Source organism: Peromyscus leucopus, chromosome 14 (assembly GCF_004664715.2).
Source record: "Peromyscus leucopus breed LL Stock chromosome 14, UCI_PerLeu_2.1, whole genome shotgun sequence".
Classification (NCBI taxonomy): domain Eukaryota; kingdom Metazoa; phylum Chordata; class Mammalia; order Rodentia; family Cricetidae; genus Peromyscus; species Peromyscus leucopus.
In genome coordinates, this window is record NC_051075.1 from 67498867 (window position 1) to 67520099 (window position 21233).

The window sequence follows — 21233 nt, forward strand, 5'->3', positions numbered from 1 at the left end:
TGTAAGCCTGTCATTTTTTTTGCACTGATAATAATACTGGTTTATAAACTCAACTGATCTCAAAAAAGATACAGCCAATATACCAAATAAAGTGACCCAAGAACTGTTTCAAACTAGAAAAACAAGTTTCATTAAGGTTTATCTTTAATTTAGCAATTATTGGATTTGCATTCTGTGTTTTTAGAATAACTAAACTTAAAATTGAGTTTCTGAAAAATAGTAAGCCCAATGGGAGAATGGTATGATAAGTCAGTGATAAATGATGCATGATTCCTCTGTACAAGGACACTTACTAGTTTACCAACAAACATCTACACATTGTTGACCATGTACTCCAGTGACATAGGATAAGCAAGAGGCACACTCTAGATGGCCAGATTAAACCACACTACAGCCGCTTACAGGGGCCAGAGAAGTACAGCTGTGACCGAGTTCAACAGGCGACTATCCAATCTGATAAAGAACCTTTCCTAAGGAAAAATTCTTTATTTTTAACATTGTAAAGATACAAAACAATGTGTTTTATTATACAATTTTCACAGACACATATTGCTGTGATAAAACACTCTGACAAAAATAAATATATACATACATAAATACTCACTCATGGGGTGAAGAGATGGCTCAGTAATTAAAGTGCATACTACTTTTTCAGAGGACCTGAATTCACTTCCCAGCACCCATGTCAGGCAGCTCACAACTTGTAACTTCAACTCCAGGGGATCCAACAATTTCCTAAGGCTTCTGCAGGCACTTGCACCCATGCGCACACACACACACCCCTAAAAGTAAATCTCTAAACAATACTCTGGTGAAAACAACTTGAGGAGAAATGGCTTATTTTAGCTCACGGTTTCAGGTTGCAGTCTATCATTGCAGGGAAGGCACAGAGACAAGAGCTACAGACAACTGGCCACATTGTACTCAGAGTCAAGAAGCAGAGAACAAAGCATGCTTGTGCTCAGCATCCTTTCTCCTTTTCGTTCTCAACAGGACCCACCCCTGGTCTGCCCAAATTCAGAGTTTACCCAATTAAGAAATCTCTACCAGGTGGTGGCGGCGCACACCTTTAATCCCAGCACTTGGGAGGCAAGAGACAAGTGGATCTCTATGAATTTGAGGCCAACCTGGTTTACAGAGTTCTTGGACAGCCAAGTCTACACAGAGAAACTCTGTCTTGAAAAACTAAAAATTAAATAAATAAATAAAAATTTTAAAAAAAGAAAGAAGATCTCTCATAGGCATGCTCAGACACCAACTTACTCTAGACAATCCCTTGTTCGGACTCCTCAGTGGAGTCCAGATTTTGTCAAGTTGACAATGAACACTAGCTGTCACCGTGCATTGCTCACATCTGCTCCCTCCTTAGCCTTCCTCACCTTTCCCTGTTGCACTATACAAATAATCCTCCTACAAACCCAGTCTTTAAGAATACTGTTTATTTGTTTATTTGAGACAGGGTTCCACTTAGCTTAGGGTGGCCTTCAATTTACTGTTTGAACTTTTGAAACTCTGGAATGCTGGGATTATAGGTGTGCCACTATACCCAGTTTTGTGCAGAGCTAAAGATGAAACCCAGAGCTTCCTGCAGGCTAGACGAGATGACAGACTGTCATTCTAAGACTTTAAAAATTAGAGATCATTCATGATTTATTATTCACTGAAGACAAAGGTCCAGATAACACTGAATATTTTATAAGAATAGAGTAAAAAATAAAATATCATTGTAACTTCCAGATGAGCCTCAACAAAAATAAATTCTCAAGTATAAAATAAATATTTACTCATAAAAAACAAACACAGGCTGGGTTTTTTGGTGTAAACTTTGATGGCAGCAATGGGGAAGCAGAAGCAGGTGGATCCCTGTAAGCTCAAGACTAGCCTAGTCTATACAGCAATCTGCAGAACAGCCTGGGCTACATAGTGAGACTCTGTCTCAAAAGAACAAATAAAAGATCCCATTAAAACAAACAAACAAAAACAACCCCCCAGCAAAAACAAAAACAAAACAAACACATAAAAACTAAAAAATCTTCTATGTAGCAAACTGTAAGCTTCAGGGTAGAACCTCAACATATGTCTGCATTTAATTTTGAAGAGATTACAGAATCCTGATTTTAAGATGCCAACAAAACCTCTTTACTAGAGAACACTGACTTTCTTCTGAAGCACATCTAGTACACTGGAACATTACCTGAAAGAGCCTCTCAGAGCTCTGGGGCAGCGCTGCAGGAGAATAGGTAGGGTCCATTTCTGTGAACTCTTCAGCAAAGTTACTCACATCTAACTCATCCCGGATCACTGGTTTAAATGGTGCAGGCACTTTTTTGGCAGCTAAGTCATCCCAATTTATTTTCTAAAGCAGAGAAAGAAGATTGGGATAGAACAGAAATCAAAAAAGTCAAAATACATTATGAACAACAAACATAATGAAGTTTTCTTTTCTTTCTTTTTTTTTTTTTTTTTTTTAAAGACAGGGACACTAGCTCTGGCAGGCCTGGGGCTTTCTATGTCAGTGGTTGTCAACCTTCCTACTGCTGTGACCCTTTAATACTGTTCCTCATGTTGTGTTGAGCCCCAATTATAGAATTATTTTCACTGCTGCTTCATAAGTGTAATTTTGCTATTGTTACAAATTGCAATATAAATATTTGTGTTTTCTGATAGTCTTAGGTGACCCAGGTCAAAGGTTTGGGGGTCAAGTGACCCACATGTTGAGAACTGTTACTCTATGTAACATATGCTGGCCTTGAACTCAGAGATCTGCTTGCCTCTGTCTCCCAAGTGCTGGGATTAAAAGTGTGTGCCACCACACCTGGATGAGACTTTAGTTACTAGTAAGTGGGATTAAAAGTAAGAGTGCATACTTCAAACTGAGGATTAAAAATATAATTTTTCCAAGCCGAATCCCATTTTCAGACTATAGCATCTGGAAGGGGCCTGCTGCTTCCCCACCTCAGGAATCTCAGTGTCCTCTAGGGGGCACCAAGACACTCTGGTTCACCCTGGATCACCCTCAGAGATAACAGAAAAAAAAAAAATTACTTTTGTCCTGAGCTTTGGAAGAAAAGAAATAAACCAAAATGAAAACAAACAAACAAACCAATGAGTCCCTCAAGCCATAAAATACTGCTATAAAGGGCTTCAACACACTCTGTAAATGTGAACTAACTCCTGTTTTCTAGGGGGTTCACTAAGCTCTACCCTTCCACTGGTTTTCCTTTGGGTTACCTGAACAGATTATGAAGTAAAAGTACCGAGAGCCAAGTGTTTGCTTATACTTGAGGTTTAAATAACACTGTCATAGTAGGTCTTTTCTCATTCAACCCCAATCAATATTTAGATACTGCCTCTTGTCTTCTCCCCATACGCACTGTCTGAGTAACTGACATATTTTGTATTATTCATGTTCAACCCTCTGTTTATTTATGTTCCTTCTGTCAAAATATCCTTAGCTAGTACTCACTGAATCAAATCTTAAAGATTAGAATAGTATCCACTTTCTAGTTAGTGTTCATTCCTCTGTATGGCTTTAAAGACTCCTATTATAGGCATATGGCTTGTGCTTCACTTACTGAACAAACATTAAGGGAAATTCTAGGACAGGTGAAATGGCTCAGTAAAGTAAGGGTGTTTGTTGCCAAACATGACTTTGGTCCTCAGGGTCCACAATGTTGAAAAGAACTGACTCCCAGGAGCTGTCTTTTGGTATACGTGTACACACACACACACACACACACACACACACACACACACACACACACACACTAAAATTTTTAAAAGAATCTTTAAAAATGACAAACTTCTAGAATAAAGGGGTAATTTAAAGAAACATATTGCTACCAGAAGAATGTTCAATATGTAAAAAATTGAATGCTATTATGATACTTCTCACTTCTACACCATTATAGAGAAAGACCATTTAGAGCTTTGTAGATTTCTGATCTACCTCTATAATTTAAAAATGAAAGCAATTACATAAATCAAAATTACTATTCCAAGCTATCAAGAAGATAAACACCTCCTTTTCTAAAGACATACTGTAACATTCACAAGCACGGAGAACAATAAAAATGTTGTTAAAAAAAGACAATGGGGACATTCTGTTTCAATTTTACTTACTTGTTAATTTTTTTATTCATTTTACATACCAACCACAGATCCCCCTCATCCCTCCTCCTGCTCCCCCTACTTGTTAATTTTTAAGCCAAAATATGAACCAGATATAATGTTTGTTCAAAAAAGTGCTATTTCTCAGTCAATGAACAATACTTAGTTCATTTTATTATAAATGGGTTTGTCTCTATGTCACTGAACTTTTTAAGTTTTACAGTAATATTTTAAAAAAATGCTTGGATAGACTAAAATAAATACTCTGTTCACAGAGAGAGAAAAAGAAATTTCATTTTCAATAAGGAGACGACCTCCCAGCCCCCATATAGGGGACAAAACCTATGGCCTTGTGTACACTAGGCATGTGCTCTACCACTGAGCTACACCCAGCCTTTTTTATATTTAAAAAGCAATAAACAGCATTATGAAAGCTTACTTGAAATAATTGTTTCTTCTCTGCTTGCTATATTTTGTTCATTTGTTCTGGTAATAATTATACAAAAGTTTACATAATAAAAGCATATAATGTAGATGAATTCTCCAGACCATTAAATATTAGAGTCACGCTTATTGATATGTGAAGTCGTTTAGAAGGAATATGTTTAGAATTTTAGAAACAAGGTCATGCTACCCCAGGTTTTACCGTTTAGACTGAAATTATTGAACACTCCTCCCATTATTGATCAGCCTTTGCCTGGAATAAACTGAGCAAATGAAACTGGCAGATGTGCTAGTGCTCTGTGGAATAGTGTCACTTGGCTTTTTCAGAAGAAAAGCATTTTACAGAGCCAAGAAAGCAAAAGGAGACTTATGTCACATGCACTGACTGAGAAACAGGCTGGCTCAGAATATTCTACGATTTTTCATGGAAACAGAAGAGGTACTGGAATTGATGACTGAAAGGTGAAACCCAGTACAACAGCTCATGAACTCCTACAAGAGATACACATCTCCTTAGTCTTGAGCAGACTCTAAAGTCATCAACAGAAACCATTATCTAGAACTTGACCAGCTGTGTCCAACCTGCAGGCCACACACAATCCTTAATGGCCATGAATGTGGCCTAACACAACAGTATAAACCTGAGCGAAACATGAGAATTCAGGGGGCAATATTTTGGCAACTCAACTGTTCCATTTTCAAGCATGAGCTCTGTAGCTGATAGCATCCTGTCTCAGTGTCAGAGGTTGGACAGCACTGTGGAGAAAATGGAACGCTATCACGACTTTCTTCATTCCTACTGCTTCACATCTACAGAAGTATAATTCTGGTCCTTCCTAAATGGTATCTGTTAAGAATTGGGGGACTAAAGTATAGGTGAAGGGAAGAAGTGACCCCAAGAGGGATTAAGTACACTCATCTGAATTTCACCTGAAAGAAGAGATGTTCTTTGATTTCCTCTGCGTCCCGGGGGCCACATCCCAATCGCTTCTTGGGATCTTTCATCAAAAGCCGCTGAAGCAGGTCTTTAGCTAGAGCGCTCATTTCCTGGGGATATGGAGGCTCACTTTTTAAGATTCTCCTGTGGACAGACAAAATTTACTGTTGAACAAGCAGAGGATGAAGTTACAGCAATGGATATTTTAGTGAAAACAAGTGTGGTGAAACATTTTGAAATTGAACCATGTATTAAAGATGAGCGGCCAGGGAAATGGCTCAGAGCATAAGAGTACTTGCTGTCAGGCCTGAGTACTGGAACTCAGTCTCTAGACCTATATGCTGTTTTTTATCTTCACACGTAGGGCAAGGCACACGTGTACTACCTCTCTACACCCAAACAAACAAACAAGTCAATCAATCAGATAAATAAAGGGATGAACAGGAATTAAAAGAAAATCACTGGATTATTCTTCAGTATAAGTCAATCTTAATAAGAAACTATTATCTCAAATATTTCACTAGTGAAAATTAAAAAAGGGGAGCTTTGGGTTAGACTACACCTCCCACGTACAGTTAAGAATGATCCTCTGACAAAAGTCTTTAAACAAGCCTGAACAACTTCAGGTGAATTAAGTCAGAAAACTATAGTGCCCCTCCACCTCATTTCTTCCTAGTTGAGTAGCATCCTTAAAGACCCAATGGGAACAAGGGAGACCAGCCAAGACAGAACAGGCCAGAGCCATGTGACTATGAGCTAAGTCTCACTATCTGAAATTTAAGCTTGGTTTCTCAGGGGTGAAAGCATCCGCTTCCCCATGTGCTATCACAACACAGACAAGGCAGCCCATGAGGAGTGGGAGTCACAGACAGCGGAAAATGTATTTACCAAGTTTGTTGGGAAATGTATTCTGTGGTCATATTAAACAACAACAACAACCTAAGTGTATGATTTCACCTCAGTAATTTAATGAGAAAACAATGAGATCAGTAAAATGGAGACCCTTAACACAGTATACATGGTGACAAGCTTCATTATTTGGGTTTATAAGATTTTTGCATTGTATGAGTTAATAAACTATTACAGGACTGGGGATATAGCTCAATGGGAAAGCCCTTGGCTAGTATGAGTTCCTAGGTTTACTATCCAGCACCACAAATCTAAACCTAAATAAAACAAACAAAAACAAAACACCAAACAACAATGATAACAGGCAGAAAAAAAAACCCTACAAAATAAATGTATGAAAGCATAGTATAATAAAACCATGGACTTCAAGGCCAGATGGAGGTTAAAAGCTGGCTCTGTTCCTTACTGGCTGTTTGACCTTGAGGTAGCTAATGAATTCCTTTGCTCCTCGGTTTTCTCACCTACAAAATGAGAGTAACAATAGTATCTACCTAAAATGAGTATCATGAATTAAAAAGATGTGAATAGTGACCAAGGCAGTACATGGTATAGAGCAAATGCTTATTAAGTGTGAACTACTGTTATAGTCCCTCATTTTAATGTAACCATAAAGTAGACAGAGAAGTTATATCAGCTAGCTACTGAGAATCATGAAATGATACTGGAACTATAATTTTTGGCAGAAAATTATAGCAATGATGTTAGTATCAAAGTTAATTCTATTTCAAAAACGCTATTCTGGGAACCAAAGAGAAGACTGGTACAAGAAGAGGAATAAGCCACTTTGCTCTTGCTATCTAACTGTCTGTTACTGCTCAATGATTGCAGGGTTTCAACTCCGGCAGAAGCAGACCTCTCCTTAGAGTAGACCCAGACATACCTGAGAAATCAGAGGCCCTTTCTCAGAGAAAACCAAATATAGCCTTTCCCATTTCTCTACGCTTGCTGTACTTTTTGGAGGAAAGAATTCCTTGTGTAAAGGACTAGGGATAGACAAGCATACTGTTGATGGCATTGTCTATTGCTGAGTCAGGGTAGAGAAATACACACCACGGCTGATGTCATCTTAGGTTCCAACTCTATACCATCCACTACTTAAGCTTTGGCATGGCTGCAATGTCTGCGGGAAGTCTATCTACCATGTACCTAGAGCAGAGAAGAACAACATCCAGTCCTAAAACAACACACAGAACACAAGAGGAGGAACATCTGAAAACAAGAGAGGGCTCTGTTGTCATGCTCAGCCTGGAAACAGGCTCACAGAGACAGTGTCCCAAGCTGGGGGCTTGTGTCAGAAGCACATGAACCCGCAAGGGTGTGCAGGAGAGCATGCCCATATGCAGAGAGCTGACAGGTGCTATGAGGTAGGTAGCACAACAGGAAGAACGTGGGCTGAAATCTGAAGGAACTTCTGCTGGAAACTGGTGAAGAAGTGTAGAGAAGCACAGGAGTCAATCCCAAATCACAATATGGCCCAAACCAGGGGTCACCTTGGCAGATGGTGACACATACTCCCCCTCAGCTTGGGGGCAGGAGGGGAGGAGGCATGAAGGAGCCTATGGAAAGAGGGTGGTAAGGTATCACTTCATTTGGTGTGGAGGAGGTACCATACCACTTCATGAGGTGGAGAACATCAGAAACGTATTCCTGTTACAAAGGTGCAGGGCCAGGATGGGTCCTCAGTCAGTGAGAGGTGGTGAGAAAAAAGGGTTTATTTAGCCTTTACTCTGTGCCAACCTAACTCAGGTTGACCTTTCTTTTACAGCGTCCTATAGCCTATTGGGTAAAGGAAAATAACTTCAAACGAAGAGTTTGTCTCAGTTTCGGTCCTCAGTTGGTTGGCTTTGTTACTGTGGACCTCAGGAAAGGCTTCATACGTTGATGGTGGTAGGGAAGATGTAGTGGAGAAAAGATGCCCATCTTATGGGGGCTGGCAAGCAGAGACAGGAAGAAGAGACCAGGACAAGATTCAATTTTCAAAAGCTACACATCTCATGGAAGCTGGCAAGTGGAGATAGGAAGAAGGTCCAGGACAAGACACAACTTTGAATGGCCTACTTCCTCCAACTAGGCCCCACTTCCTAATATCCACAGTCTCCCAAAACAGCACCCACCACCAATAGAGATCAAGTTTTCAACACCTGAGGCTGTGGGGAGACATTTCCTATTGAAACCATGACACATAGGTTTGATCATTCAACTTTACAGTTTTTCCATTTCATGACAATGTTGCTGGCTTTCATGGTCTGGTTTCCATGTGTTACCAGAATCACAGAATTACTTATAAGCCACCCTGAGTTAGAAAGACTTCAGTAAACCTCACTCTCATTTTTTGCTAATACTAAAAAGGAGTGGGTAAGCTATTATAGGGTGTTCACTCAACAGTATACTATAGCCACTGCAAACTTATGTTTACAAAAAGTTGGTAACTGGAGAATGCTTACAATAAAATTTAAGCAAAACCTATGAAATGCAGAATTCCTAGTCTGAATAAAATACTATACCAAATGAAAATGAAATGAAAAAGTCTAAAATAGTACCTACCAAAATATTCTGTTTAAGGAAGGGCTCCCAAGCCCCTACCCTTAGCTGAGGAGCTACTGACAATTGATGGCTTCTGGGGAGGGAAAGTCAGTTTCTTGTAGGGTGTGGCTCTGGTAGTCACTACATTCTAGAGGACAGCCCCACCCCCATGAGTATTATGGACAGCACAAATTGGTCTCCATGGGTTATGAAATAATGAGGGAATGGCTCTAAGAGAAATTAGGGGAGGAATGAGGTGAATATAATCAAAATACCTTGTATAAAATTCTCAAAAATCGAAACTGTAATTTTAAAAAAAGCCAAGAAAAATTAAATTCTGCTTTGTCCCCAGGCAGTGGTGGCACAAGCGCCTTTAATCCTGGTACTTGGGAGGCAGAGGCAGACGGATCTCTGAGTTCGAGACCACCCTGGTCTATAGAGCGAGTTCAAAGACAGCAAGGTCTACACAGAAAATCCCTGTCTCAAAAAAAAAAAAAAATCCTGCTTGTCTTTGGGGCAGTATTTGTCTGTCTGTTTTTGAAACAGGGTCTCATCTGATGTAGCTCATGATAGCCCCGCTCCCCCCAACTGGTTATGTAGCTAAGCCTTGAGCTCTTGATCTTCCTGTCTCATGTCTAAAGTATTGAGATTATAGATGTGTGCCATTATGACTAATTTTGGGTGTTGTTACTGACAGCTTCTCTTGTGCATGTTTTAAACTATTATAAACATTACTTTTAGAATAGGAATAAGATGAACTTCATTTCACAGATTCACTGAGAACACAGTGTGACAAGGGAATCTAGAACTTTCCATGCACAGGCCCTAGGGTGCCACTGTACACAGTTGTCACCAACTGCAAGGTATTCTCTTTTCCCCTTATGCACAGCCCACGCGGTAGCTCCATTATGAATACCTCCCTGACAACCTGGTCCCCAAGGAACCACACCTCTTTTGTACTTTCAGAGTGTCTTACCACTCACACATTTATCAAAACTCCTGATACGATTTTTCATGAATTTCTCCTATATCTTCCTACACACTACATAAGTTTACTTAGGACAAGGACCAAGCCTTTGTATTTTGCCTTCTCCTTAGGAGAAAATACTCTGCATATACTCCACTAATTAAATATATTTTCCTATTGTTTTAGGCCATAATTTGACAGCCTTTTTTTTTTAATCAAAAATGAGCATCTACCAGACAAGGAAAGAAATCAGCATGGAAATAAGCATTCTCAGTGAGACAGTATGAAGTAACGTCTCAGTCACCAAGTACTTTATCCCACCCAACCTCACAGCAGCTGGGTGGGTCCTTAGGACAAATAGATGTTTTTTGTTTGTTTGTTTGATCTGGACAACAGCAGCTGCTGCTGCCTACTTGTCAGGGTTGAGAATTTACCCAGTATAATGTGGGTAACTTCTCAGCTTTGATGCTAGCATGTAGTGTCCTGGCTGCTGGGGATATGGGGACAATTCCATTAGGGTACCTTCCTCTAGACATGGGAATGGCCTCAAAGGGGACAAAACATTCCAGGCTGTCACTTCACTTTGGGTGTTATGGAGTCCTCACTTGGTCCCTATAGCTTCTACCTCCCTCAGCCAAAGTTGTTTACTCACTGGAAGCAAAGATTATGTGGCAGCTTTGTCTGCTTTTGAAGAATCTTTGCCTACCCAGTCATTCAGTAGTTTCTGCCTGAGTTATAAATACAGTTATGTACTTTAATAATGTTTCATCTCCCCAGGAAGTCATCTGACAACATACATGATAATGGTCCCCAAAGACCACACTGCCTAGTAAGAACACAGCCACCTTAGTCAAAGTTCATTCTAGAATGTTCACATGATAAGCTTTCAGACCATATCCCTGTCACTAAGTGGTGTGTTGCTGTATACCTCTTCACTTTCATACAAGTTATCTTAGCTTCCTCTTGCATGCCATACACTTTCTATGTCTCTAGTCCTCTTCCTGGAAAGCCTCTGACACCTGCCACCACTCCTGCCACCACTTCCGGTGGTCAAGGAAAGAATCCTTGTTTCTCACAGGCAGGAGAAACAAACACAAATGCATGTCTGACTGAACTATACTGAGAAGAGGTCCCTGCCTATCTGAAGTTGTAGAACTCTGTCTAAAGAGTGGCAAGTATTAGCTAACATTTACTGCCCTTCCTCTCATATGCTAGAAGATAGATCACTGGTGGGTCTGGTTTATCAGATGTGCCTGAAGGCGTCTTCAACTGCGTTGGGAAAGGTTTTAGTAAAAACTAGGTTCCCATCGCCTTTCCTGTGGCTTTTATTGGTGAAATACTTTCCAGACAGACCTCTTCCTTCTTATACTTTTCTACAGCTCAGCCAAAGCTCTTGACTTGAAGCTCCTAGTTCCAATTCACTCTTATTGTTATCAGAGTACCTTTCTCTAACAGGGGCTAGAGGATGGTGATAGTACCCAGACTCTGGGATTCTTTGGGGCCAAGTCGTGTCATGTGACAATAAAAACAAAGGTAACATTTGGAGCCCACAGGAGAATGTAATGGATTTTTAAAATGATTGCTGAATAGATGAAGATTCAGAGTATAGATGTAAGACTCTCATCTAACAGGACAGTTTAGGAGGGTCTGGAGAAGCATAAGATCACAAGAAAAAGCAGGTCACATCCAAGATCTGGGGAACATGAATATAGAAGGCTACTTCTTCCCTCCATGGTCCTTTCTATAATGTAGAAGGCTGGCCTTTTATACTGCAGAATACTGTAATGGCTTATGGTGGTATTAGTGGGGTATATGGGCTGATAAAGTGTTGCCATTGGGGTAACATTGTGAAAATGGCAAAAGGCTACACCTTAGGTAAAGGAGAGCCTAAGGGCCCGTGTGTGTGTGTGTGTGTGTGTGTGTGTGTGTGTGTGTGTGTGTGTGTGACAGAAAACAATAACTACATGGATGGTGTTTCTAATGAACCTCTCCCGAAGCTAGTCTGATTATCCTGAGGTTTTATTTAGAGGTTCAATTGCCCCACACCTCACACTCCGAGGGAGTACCTCAGAGCAACTAATAACACAGCACGATTTATCCCTATCCCTGTGTGTTGTGTTACTGAAGCAGGAGTAAGAAGCTAATAAAGATGATGGAGGAAGGAAGACACCATCCTGGACAAAATGTGTGCTAGGAGAAGGGTCATTTACAATATTCTGCTCCCCTCTCTGTCACAACCCTGATGCTCCTGGGATTTAGTACAAAGCTACTTTATGCCTTGCAGAACAATATAAAAAAGAAGAGCAATGGTGGAAAATGTTAAGGTACTTTGGGTAATAAACAAAACACTTGGGAAGCAATGACCGATAATACTTATAATGAAGGAAACACCAAAGAGCAAACTCAGAATCAAGGGCCTTACATAACAAGCTAATAAAGAATTTTATCATAAAGACGTGAGAACATACAAAAGCCAAGGGAAAATAAATTATCTATTCCCCTGCCTTTCTCTCTTTCTCTCTCTGATGCTGTATAACCCTGGCTGGCCTGGAACTTGCTCTGTAGACTAACCTGCCCTTAAATGCACAGAGATTTGCTTGCCTCGGCCTTCCAAGTGTTGAAACTACAGATGTGTACTACAATGTCCAGCTGTGTATTTATTCTTAAACAACAACAAAAACCCAGTATACTTGCAATCATTTTGAACATAACTCCCCAAAAGTCATTTGTAAATGAAACAAACTTTTAAGAATCAATGAATTCAAGATGGTAACTGACAAATAAATCTGGAGAAAATATAAAATACATCAGAATTACTGGCCTGTTTTTCGGTCAGAAAGATAGAGCAAGTCATACAAAATCACTATATTAAAATGATTCTCTGAAGAAAAAAGCCCTAGGAAGGACAACAATAAATTAATCACCCAAATGGGAGTTGGTAATCTTTTTCATAAAGTACAAATGTGAAGCAGACTTTAAATGTCAACTCAGTTCTGTATTCACAGACCTTTATGTGTGCATTTAGCCTTTCATGATGAGGTTGCACATGCTTAAATGGGCTAAGCTGTCACATTAGGCTAGCCTACACAGTAAGGGAATGAAGAAAATTATTAGCCACCAGCAAACAAGGAACTAAGTCTCCACTCCACCAGTCTACAAGGAACTGAATCTTGCCACAACCATGTGAGTGTGGATACATATCTTTTCCTAGTTGAGTCTTGAGATAACTACAGCCTAGCCAAGACTCTTGACCACAGCCTTCATGTAGAAGATGCAGCTGAGGGGCTGGAGAGATGGCTCAGAGGTTAAGAGCATTGATTGCTTACCACAGGTCCTGAGTTCAATTCCCAGCAACCACATGACGGCTCACAACCATCTGTAATGAGATCTGGTGGCCTCTTGCTGTATACATAATAAATAAATAAATAAATCTTTAAAAAAAAAAAAAAGAAGATGCAGCTGAACTGTGCCCTAAATTCTTGAACCACAGAAACTACAAAATGTATATTATTTTAATCCACTTAGTTTTGAGGCAATTTGTTACTTGTTAATAGGCAAGAGAACACTAACAGAGACAGGCAGTAAGGTTTCTGTGTTCACTATTCAACTCTGCTGCTGCTGTAAAAAGCTGTAAGAGAAAATACACTATAGAACAAGGATAGCTACGTTTTATAATAAAATTTTACTGATGGACACAAATTTAAATTTCACATCATGAATTTTACTGTTAAAGAATGTAAAAAGCATTCTTAGTTCATAACGCCCATCTTCTCCCCAACAAAAACAAACTAGAAACAAAACAAAACTGGCAAGCAGAATAAACGCTGCCTATAAACTACAGTTGTCTGACAGCTACTAAACAGTACTAACTGGAGCTCTTCTACATCCATCCCTTGTTAGCTCCAGAGCCCCAGGAATACAAAAATCTGAGATGCTAAGTCCTTTATACAAAATGATGTGGACATGGTGTGTGCATACAACCCATGTACATTCTCCCATATACTTAAAATACCTCCAAGTTATTTCTAATACTTGATACAATATAAATGTGTGTAAACAGTTATTACATTGTATTGTATTTAGGGGATAACTAAAAGAAAAAAATCTAAACTTGTTCACTACTGATTTATCAATTATAGATCTAACTACACATTAGTGACTGAGATCTGAAATGGGCAATGTTCAAGCAATGCAACTAGAGACTGAGGCCTGTGAAAGGCAAGAGGCTAAAGCAGGAACTATGTATCACATATTCATGTAGGTTTAGTATAGTACTCTGTAATGCACTCAATTCAGTTTTTGCTTTTTGGAACTTTCTGAAATGCATTTTATTCCAATATTTTGATCTACTGTTGATATAAGAATGTGGAAAATATGGATATTAAGGACTGCCTAGACTTTTGATAATAGATAGGCCTAGATTTAATAACACTACACTTATAACAATGTAATGAAACATTAATATAGCATACTTTACTGAGGGAAAATGAAACAACAGATAAACATCTCATGGAAAATGTGTTCTCTATTTCAAAGGCAGAGAAAACTAGATAAAGAAAAGAAAGTAATCAAGAGATGATGGGAGAGGAGGAGATAAACATTTATATCTTGGTTCTCAGGTAAGAAGATATTAATTTATCATGGTTTTCAAAGCCTCAGTACTGTAAGAACAGACAGAAGAACTGACTCTCTTGATGGGGCAGTATCATCCTGTTCAGCAGTAAAGACATGTTCTAAAAGACAAAGTTCTACACAGATAGAAAGCTAGTGGGAGACACATAAGAAATAAAAGTCCATGATACATACATGCAAAGATAAAGATAAGAAACAGACATACAAAAAGCTAAACAGAAACCATTCAAGGCTAAATTAACAAGTTAACATCTGTGTAAAATGGTACCAAGATATGAGGAATCTGAAGTAATTTCTTATGAATAGTCAACAGAACTGAAAAGGTTTATCTTACATAAAATTGTCTTCAAGTACCCGCAGCAATGTTGTTACCAGTGGTTGGGAATCTGGGCCAGTTGATTCCAGATTCTTGAACTCTAAGTCAAAAACTTGAAATAAAGACTCACACAGACTGCAAAGGTAGCAAGGAAGCTGTATTCAAAGTCAAACTATAGAACAGGTCAGAACACACCACAGGGGAGCAACAGGCCACAAGAGTGAAGATACACAAGGGCCCAAGCTCCCATTACTGTTTGGAGATTCCCTTTAAAAAAAAAAAAAAAAATTCCCCCCTTCATTTTACATACTGACCACAGTTTCCCCTCCCTCCTCACCTCCTGTTCTCTGCTCCCCTTCCTGACTCCCATCTACCCCCTCCCCCACCCACTCATTTCTCCATCCAGAAAGGGGCAGGCCTCCCAGGGGCTTGAACATAGCATAGCACATTAGGTTGAGGTAGGAGTGAGCATAAAGGCTGGGTAAGGTAACCCAGCAGGGAGAACAAGTTCCCAAAAGCCAGCTAAGTGCCACGGACAGGTCCTGATCTCACTGCTAGGAGCCTTACAAACAGATTTCTTTGATAGTGTTCAAGAGAAGTATGGTTACTAAGGGGCACAGTGCCATTATTTTCTGCTTTGTTTGATAGAGCAGGTCATATAAATAATTCTACTGTGTATGTCCTTTTTTATTATGCACCTCATTTTAATCAAATGCACACCCAATTATGTAGACATAAAATAGTAAATAGGGGATTATCATTAAAAGTTCACCTGAGGACACAGTTTTATTGGGCATTCACCCAAACTAGTTCAGGCTGGACTGGTCCTTGTATCTATTGGGACTACATTTGAAGAGAAACTGAGTTTTAACAGTCAAGTGGGGGTGGGGAGGGGGGATTACTTAATTGTACAGAGAAGACTATGTGGCTCTCTATGAATTGGAGGCCAGCATGGTCTACATAGTAAATTCAAGGCTAGCCAAGACTACATAGTGAGACTCTGTTTCAAAACAAAATTCTTTTTTTTTTTTGTTTTTCGAGACAGGGTTTCTTTGTGTAGCTTTGCGCCTTTCCTGGAACTCACTTGGTAGACCAGGCTGGCCTCGAACTCACAGAGATCCGCCTGGCTCTGCCTCCCAAGTGCTGGGATTAAAGGCGTGCGCCACCACCGCCCGGCCAAAACAAAATTCTTAAGTAATGAATGTAAGAACTCAATGAAAAAAGGCCTTCACCAATTAAAACACTTAGAGACAAGATAATGAATGACACACTTATCTTGATTATATATTTAAAAGAACAAACTATGAGAGATTTATATCAGTAAAGATAATAAAAATGATTAACCTAAAAGGAAAAGGTGAAGTAGGACAATTCAGTCATTAAAAGCCACCAAATTATCCTGTTAACACCAAGTTTTAAACAAAATTAACCTGACAAAGTAAGACAACTGATTAAAAGGAAGAAATTCTACTTTAATTCCTGAACATCCATTTGTTCTAGTTTAAGGTTCTCAGACAGATTTTGACTCATGATCTTTCACTTGCTAAAACAAGAATGCCAAATGGATGAAGGGAAGAAACACAATCAATTTAAATGTGACTGTCACTTGAAGAGTTGCTGCTATCATAAGCAATATACTTCTCTATTGGCAGACAGAACTAGAGTGGGAAGAGAAACCAAGACCTAAATTCTTCATCTCATAATGATGGCCAACATTTCCTATTATTTTGAGGCATTTTTCTAAAAATTAACCTATTAATTTTTTTAGATGGAGTATCAAAATTTTGCTTAGGCTGGCTTCAACTCTGTGACTCTTGTGACTCCATGGTCAGCTGGATGATGGATATGAATCACCACACCCCACCTGAGGAATTTTCAAACTGTCAAAAATCCATTTAGAGTTAAAATTTAAAAACAGTATTTAGAATTTTGCAACAGGTATAATTCAGCTGATTAAAAAATTTTCTTCTTGTTTAACTTAGGTATTAAGTAAGCTGAAATATTGAAGTTATCTACTTCTGAATTTGTCCTGGAAATGGTACATCTTACTATTTTACTTTATTAATGTACAATGGATGCAGAATAAATTCACACAAAGTGTAACTGGATGAAGCCTGCCTTGTGCATGTAATTGTGAAACTGGCACCACACTCAAGATGATGAAGAAACCTATTCTCTTCCAAAGTTTTTCATGTTCCTTTGTGAATCCTTCCTTCTCTTCTCCCTTACCACTCCCACACCAATCAATATTCTGCTTCTTGTTAAAATAGATGAGCTGACATTTTCCAGAACTGGAATCATACAGTAAACACTCTATATTGACTGGCTTCTTCATTCAGTACAACTACTTTTAGATTTATCCAACTTCTTATTTGTACTGATACAGTGTGCACTTTTACTGTGAAGTAGCTCTTTATTTGCATGGATACACCATAATTTTTCAAAACTGCTTGTTGACAGATACTTGGGTTATTTCCAGTTTGGGATCACTTGCTATACAAGATTTTGAAAGGATATGTCTTATTTTCCCTTGTAAATACCTAGGGCTAGAAGGATGATGGTTCATGTAGTAGATAATGTTTTGCTTTCAAAGAAACTGCCCATTTTCTAACATTATATTATTGATACTGTACTATTAAGTGCCCCCTACTCACACTCCCTTCTATTTCCTCCATATTCTTACCAGCATCTGGCATGGCTATCGTCTTTATTCACAACCAACTTAGTGAGTATGGGAGTATTTCACTATGGTTTGAATCTATATTTCCCTAAATACCAATGACACTGCTCATCTTTTTACATGTTTATTTGCCACTCACTGATCATCTTCACTGAAATGTCTGTTCAATATTTTTGTCTATTTTATAATGAGGTTGGTTGATTTAAGTTTTTAGAGTTCTTTATATATTTTCTATACCAGACCTTTATCAGATATATGATTAAAACTCTTTTTTCATGCCGGGCGGTGGTGGCGCACGCCTTTAATCCCAGCACTCGGGAGGCAGAGGCAGGCAGATCTCTGTGAGTTCGGGGGGGGGGGAAGGGGGGGGAAACAACCTCTTTTTTCTTTTTTCTCTTTTCTTTTTGGTTTCTTGAGAGAGGGTTTCTCTGTGTAGCTTTGCACCTTTCCTGGAACTTGCTCTGTAGACCAGGCTGGCCTCGAACTCACAGAGATCCACCTGGCTCTGCCTCCCGAGTGCTGGGATTAAAGGCATGTGCCGCCACTGCTTGACTGATTAAAACTTTTTATCTCAGTGACTTATTGCCTTCATTTTCTTAATGTTTTGAAGAATGGAAGTATTTAATCTTGAAACAGTCTAGTTTATAAATGATTTATTTATTGACTGTTCTACTTAAGAACTTTTTAGCTTACTCAAGACCACAGTGAATTTTAGGAAATTAGCTAATTCTGTAGAGGGGGATGCAAGCTCCATAGCACAGGTAGAGGTCAGAGATAACTTTATGGAGTATGCTTCCACATTTATGTGGGTTTGGGGGCTTGAACTCAGGTCACTAGGTTTAAACCTTTATCTGTTGAGGCATCTCCCAGCCCTACAGATTTTTAAAAATGTTTTCTTCCTGAAGTTTTATAGTTATAACTTCCTTTGGACTGATTTTTTCCTATATAGTAGTAAGCATTTATTGAAGTTCATGTTTTTCCTATCTGAGCAGTAAGTGGTTCTAGCATCATTAATTGAGAAGCGCCCCGCACCCTGCAAAGTGACAGGTATCTTTGAACCTCTGTAAAAAGTGTGTTACCTGTACACACAGTTTTATTTCTGGGCTCTATTCTGTTTCGGTTATCTTCTTTTCCTTCCTTCCCTCCCTCCCTCCCTCCCTCCCTCCCTCCCTCCCTCCCTCCCTCTCTCCTTCTTTTCCTTCCTTTCCTTCTTTCTTCCTTCCTTCCTCTTTCTCTTCTTTTTTCATTTTTCAGAGAACAGGTCTTGCCGTGTAGCTAGAGCTGCTCTAACACTTGCAATGTTGACCAGGCTAGCCTTGAACTTGTAGCAAACCTCTTGTTTACACCTTCTGAGTACTGGGATTGCAGGTGTGCAAATTATTCAGAATTCATCTGTTTGTCTTGACACTGAAACCAAAGTGTGCAATCATTACAGCTTATGATAAGTCTTGAAATCAACTTTGTTCTTCTTCTTCAAAGGTAATCCAACTAGTCTAGTTCCTCTTCATTTCTATCTGAGTTTTAGATCAGATTGCCAATTTCTTATATTTAAAAAAAAAAACAAAAACCCAAACCCAAACCAAAAAAGCCAGTTGGAATTGGAATTGTAGTTGTGTTGAATGTATAGATCAATCTGGAGTTGATCTACACTATACTATAAATAAATAACTATAATAGTAAGTGTTTTGTGTATATTTTCCATATCACAATGCTTCTGCTAGTCTCTGGACTCCCATCTCTCCTCTCAGGCACTCCAGTCAGCAAACTAGCTGTCTAGGACTCCCTAGACTATCAGTTCCATTTCTTCGATGTCACATGGGTTGTTCCTCCGTGTGTTGCATCCTGGGAGCTCTTAAGGTAGTCATTTGGGGTGACCTTAGCACATATCTTAATTATTTTCTGTACCTATAAAACCACTGTCCTCCATTGCCAGATGTCCAATGTCCTGAAACTGCTGTTTCATACATTTTGTCCATTATTAAAATTGTTTCAGGGAAGAAGGCAAACTGATCCTTGTTATTGCATCTTCACTGAAGTGGATTCAATATTTATTTCTGTCAAATCTGTCTTTAATGTTAGAAAATTCAAATAAAAATAGGACAAAAACATAACACTGCAACCGTGATACTTGCTATGAATGAGTACAGACAGTAACACCCAAGAAGCCTACAAGAGGATAATTTTAGGGTATTTGTTTAAATCTTACCTAGATATCTCAGCCTGGGAATTTTTTTCTCCATCAACAGTGAAAGGAGACGCTCCCGTTAGTAGTTCATACATTAGAACACCTAAACTCCACCAGTCAACTGCCTATAAAACAATAATAATTTCACTTTGAAGAATTAGCAACTAAAATATATGTTACAAGAAAAAAGGACCAAAATAAAGTTATATACTTAAAAAATATTTTACCAAAAACATTTCTCACAGCTTTCTGTCCCAGGAGTATTAAGTTAACATATATAAGATACATTTAGAGAAAAAAAAGCCTACTTATTCCCAGAACAGAAAATGCTTTAATGATTTCCTAAACTGGTTAGTTTTACCATTGTTAATTTAAGACAATTTAACTTAAAATTTATTTTCTAAAAGTTTAGGTAGGTAGAATTTTGAATTTATGATCTGGTGTGGGGGGGAATACCAACTAGAATTTTTATAAAGCATTCATGTTCAAAGGCAAAAATGTAAAAATCTAACACAAGGGTGTTACTTTTTAAACAGTCCCCTAAAAATCAATTTCTCTTACAGAATGTGTCTATGTATTCACACGAATGGGGAAGTTTAAAATAATAGAAAGTAAAATGTACTCAACTGGAAACCTATTTATAAATACCATTATCTGAACAATAAATATTCAAGAGACAATATTTTTTGGCTAATTATATCATGGATCTTAGTCATGCAGAAATTCTAGGTGTAAAACGAGGTTTTCTTATTTGAAAATTAAAGCTTTAGTAGTTAATTTTCAAAATCTAAGTTATAAATTCCTACTGGATCACACAATAGCTTTAAATTATACCATAAAGCAAACTAAACCAGCATTTCAACTCCTGAATTCATATAAGCAGTTCCACTGCCAGCTGAGTCTGCCCTCAGAATGTTCTGCACTGGACATGAAACCATGCTGTTTGGCTAATACAGACCTGAGATTAGATTCTAGCCATGGGCCAGTAGCCACTACCATCCAAACCTGGGGAATGGGATTGATATAGGACAGGTCATCCGAAAGAAGACCAAGCATTCATCATTCATCCCAGACACTGGAATCGTTTATGTGGTGTTTTGAAAGGGGATAAAGGAGAGGAGAACAAAAAGGACAAGCCAGCCAGAATTCATTTGGAGAATGTTATTGTTAAATCAAAAGTGATAGGAAAGTATTACCCTTTAATATAGGATAAGAAAATGGCCTAGATCTTGTAACGACTTAGAGCTGACAGCTTCTTTTTTATCTTCATCGGCATTTATACAGGGAAGAGAGGAGGGGGAAAAAAAGGAAAGAAAAAAAACAAAGAAAGAAAGCAAGAAAAAAAATCGAGCTCTTTAAAGGGTTAGGAAAACAAACTATATTTTAAGCGTAGAATTTTCCTTAAATGAAAATTTAAAAGGTTATGAAAAATGCGATTTCTGTTGGATAATAATCAACGAAGTCATCAATATCTTTGTGAAGTTAAAGGCAGAAACTGGGAATAAAATGTGAGTAGTTTTCTTTTTCAAT

General features: G+C 38.6%; 1 protein-coding gene across 5 annotated transcripts in view; it reads right to left on the reverse strand.

Moving 5' to 3' along the window:
* The window catches only part of Rps6ka5 (ribosomal protein S6 kinase A5), a 162271-nt gene that overhangs the window by 20478 nt on the left and 120560 nt on the right, over positions 1–21233 (reverse strand). For all 5 annotated transcript variants that reach the window (XM_028886644.2, XM_028886645.2, XM_037210779.1 and 2 more), the window contains 3 exons: positions 19725–19828; positions 5485–5635; positions 2195–2356 (listed from right to left, as the gene is read on the reverse strand). In XM_028886644.2, the coding sequence (XP_028742477.1) occupies positions 2195–2356; positions 5485–5635; positions 19725–19828 (417 nt within the window). The remainder of the gene's footprint in view (positions 1–2194; positions 2357–5484; positions 5636–19724; positions 19829–21233) is intronic.